Source organism: Chiloscyllium plagiosum, chromosome 14, assembly GCF_004010195.1.
Source record: "Chiloscyllium plagiosum isolate BGI_BamShark_2017 chromosome 14, ASM401019v2, whole genome shotgun sequence".
NCBI lineage: Eukaryota > Metazoa > Chordata > Chondrichthyes > Orectolobiformes > Hemiscylliidae > Chiloscyllium > Chiloscyllium plagiosum.
In genome coordinates this window covers 64,641,084-64,644,821 of record NC_057723.1, presented here as the reverse complement: position 1 = coordinate 64,644,821, position 3,738 = coordinate 64,641,084, and the positions used below count along the sequence as shown (strand labels likewise).

At 37.4% G+C, this 3,738-nt stretch overlaps 1 protein-coding gene across 2 annotated transcripts in view; it reads right to left on the bottom strand.

Annotated features, from left to right (window-relative positions):
- LOC122556775 (lymphocyte cytosolic protein 2-like) overlaps positions 1-2,347 on the bottom strand; it is a 159,046-nt gene extending 156,699 nt beyond the window's left edge. For both annotated transcript variants that reach the window (XM_043703923.1, XM_043703925.1), the window contains exon 1: positions 2,184-2,347. In XM_043703923.1, coding sequence (XP_043559858.1) covers positions 2,184-2,261 — 78 coding nt within the window. In that variant the 5' untranslated portion in view covers positions 2,262-2,347. The remainder of the gene's footprint in view (positions 1-2,183) is intronic.
- Positions 2,348-3,738: the final 1,391 nt, after the last annotated feature.

The following is a 3,738-nucleotide window of genomic DNA, read 5'->3' as shown; positions in this document are numbered from 1 at the left end:
GGTGAAAATGTGTTTCCTTATGTTCCCTCTTAATATTCCGCTATTTATCTTTAATCTGTACCCTTCCGGTCATTTCCACGTATGGAGTCAGTTATTACGAGGGGGTATAGCTTTAAATTAAGGGGTGGTAGGTATAGGACAGATGTTAGGGGTAGGTTCTTTACTCAGCGAGTCGTGAGTTCATGGAATGCACTGCCAGTAGCAGTGGTGGACTCTCCCTCTTTATGGGCATTTAAGCGGGCATTGGATAGACATATGGAGGATAGTGGGCTAGTGTAGATTAGGTGGGCTTGGATCGGCGCAACATCAAGGGCCAAAGGGCCTGTACTGCGCTGTATTCTTCTATGTTCTATGTTCTATATGGGGACAACACAGGCACATGGAATTACAACCATTAATTAAATAATGACTAGACAGCGAGATAGGGAGGCTGGCATCAATGGCCTACTTTATGGTATGTCAGGTCAACATAATTTTTAGAACATATAACATAGAACAGGGCAGCACAGAAATGGGCCATTCAGCCCATGTTGTTGTACTGGACATGATGCCTAATTAAACTAATCCCTTCTGCCTCCCCTTGGTCCATATCCCTCCATTCCTTGCATATTCATGTGCTGATCTAAAAGTCCCTTAAACGCCTCCACCACCATCCCTGGCAACGCGTTCTAGACTCCCACCACTCTCTGTATAAAAAGACTTGCCCCTCACATCTCCTTTGAACTTTCTCCCTCTCTCTTTAAATGCATGTCTCCTTGTATTAGACATTTTAAATTTGGGAAAAAGATTCTGATTGTCAGAATGCATTATTTCTGTACCGTTGTATAAATTAATAAGTATTCACTTGAAACATTCACATGCAACTGACAGTGTCACCTTGCTCAATAAATCCAAAAAGACATGAGATTATTTTAGAAACAGATGTAGCAATTTAACTTAGAGTCACATTTTTTTATGTTCATCAGAAGAAATACAACTTCATATCGTAACATTTGTCTCTTGCTGGTGACAGGATAAGTATTACTAAAGCAATTTTCAGGGCTTGTCTCATTAAACAAATCTTTTGCAATTTAAAAAAAACCATTTCATAACATATCACTATGAGTAGTTATTGGAAACTAGCTGATGATTTAAGCATTTTTATTGCAAAATATTTTAATCTACAGAATGAGTTGACTCAGGCTGTAAACTGACAATGTCTTCAAATTTTTGTTAGAGTTTAAACTTTGCAAATAAAAAAAGAGATGGCCTTTAGCAAACATCATGTTTTACCTTTTCAATCAACTGCACAAGGTGTGCTAACAACAAGAGTTGGCATTTATATAGCTTCTTTAATGTAGTAAAACATCATAAGAAGCTTTTCATGAGCGTTATCAAAAAACTTTAATTAAATTTTAATTAAATTAAAATTTAATTAAAGTTGCCATACTGACAACTTTAATGATATGAGAACAGGTGGACCAAGGTTTGGTTAAAGAGATACATTTCAAGGAGTGACTTAAAAGTAGAGGTCATGTTAGAGAGATGACAAGTTTGAAGATGGAATTCCAAAACTTATGGCACAGACAATTCAAGACCAATCGAGGAGAGACAAAAATTGGAGATGCTGAAAAGGCCAAAATTGGAGAACCAGTGAGATCAGAATGTTTTGTTCTGCTGGAGGAGCTTGTAGAAGGAGGAAAAGCCAGGGCATTGAAGAATTGGAAAACAAGAATGAGAATTTTAAATCAAAATATTGCTGGACTGGGAACAGTTCTAAGTCAGTGAGCAAAAAATCTCCAGAACTTAGCACAAGTTTGGGCATACAGCAGAATTTTGGACAAGCTCAAGTATAGGGAGGGTCGAAAATGGGAGATTGGCCAAGAGAACATGGGAATAATTGAATCTAAAGGTAAGTAAGGCATCAACAAAATTGATGATCATATTAATACATGAAAGTGTTAAACAAATAACTTTTTAGACTCTAAAGAAAGCACAACTTCCCAACACATGGTGAAAAAAGGTATGTTATCACATTCTAATATTTTAAAAGCATACTTTGATATACTTGTTGACAATCATTGAACTGCTTGAAGTTTTACTTTGCCTGTCAGCCAGATAATCAGTCCACACAGTTGAAAAACCATTGTTCACGGAGATCAGCGGAGTATAAGGAAGAACAAATAGTCTTTGGCTTTACCTACCATTCTGAAATAGTCAGCCAAATGATTCGCAGACCAGTTAAATACATCGTTACGATTTGGAAGGTTTCTGAAAGCCATCTTTTTGCTCCCAAGTCTCCAATTATTTTTCACTTCATTTCATGTTACAACATATAGCTGAGAAGAATAACGGGTCTTTTCTCTTCCTGTCACACACCACAACCTTCACAGTACCTAGAAAGGAAGTGCGTAGGGTGCTGATCAATGATTACAATGAATAAGATACTTCATTCGACAAGCATTTGGTTTACTTCTCCAAGTAATTAAATGTAGGTTGAAAAGTAAATGCTAATGATAGACCTTGAAGTGAAACTTTACCATTGCCTCCTGCTGAATGTTATTTTGAGAAAATTAATACTGAAATGGACTTGACTAACTTCCTTTGTTACTTCCCCTCTTTATTCTACAGAAATTCAGCAGAAACTGTCCTCTCCCATGATTATACAAGACTTCAGTAAGCTATTTCATCGCTGAGCATAACAAAGTGAACTTGACTACATGTGAGAGGTGCATGTTTTGCTCAGCAGCATAAAAAGACCAACTCTATGGAAATGAAATTCTAGTCATAATGGGCTTTTTAAAAGAGATTGAGATTGAATATTGTACTCCCACACATTAAAGAAGAACGAACAGTGAGAAATTAATTTCAACCTGGAATTTAACTTTAGCCACAGTAGTTGTGTGGTTATGTTGCTGATCTACAGGCTTGGCACAATCAACTGGAGAATGTGGAGTCTGATCTCATCATCACAGTCTGATCATTTTAACTCAGTTTTGAAATTCTAGAAATAAAACTGTAACTTTCAGTAAATGTTGCCATGAGGTTGACAACTGTCACTGTCTATTTATGTCTATTTGGGAGGGAAATTGGATGTGCTGACAGTGTCTGATTCAAAAGTAACTGCAGTCCAACGTGTAACTCGAGAAATTGTGTCAAAACATTTAGTTCAAAAAGACAATTCACCATCAGCTTCTCAGTGCAACCAAGGATAGGCAATGAATGCCAACCTCAATAGCGATGTCCATTACTGACTGAATTTTAGAAAATCAAGAGATACAGTAGATTTACAACTGGTAGGACAGGATTATATTTGATGTTTTTAATGGTTCCAGTATAGCATATCTGAGTTGCTTTCCAGAGTCAAGTAGTTTTCAAAGAAAGAAGGGCACAAGCCCACAAATACAATTCAGGAGCAATTTTAAAGTCATGCCTGGAGTGCTCATAATATTCTCAAAAACGTATATACATGCATTTTCTGTCAACCTTTGCAGGTACTGCCATGATAGTCCATGATGCTGAAGACTTGTACTCCAGAATGTGTTACACCCCAGCCAAGCTGCTGCAATACCAGCATCTACAGAGGAACCTCGATTATCCGTAGATCAATTATCCGAATATCAGATTATCTGAAGGAGATCTCGCGGTCCCGATAGAAACATTACTTCAAAGAGCTGTTTCAACCCCGATCGTGACTTTTGTTTACAATGATTAAAAACGATCTTGGCTCCCTGAAATGCTGCCGACAATAGTCCTGGA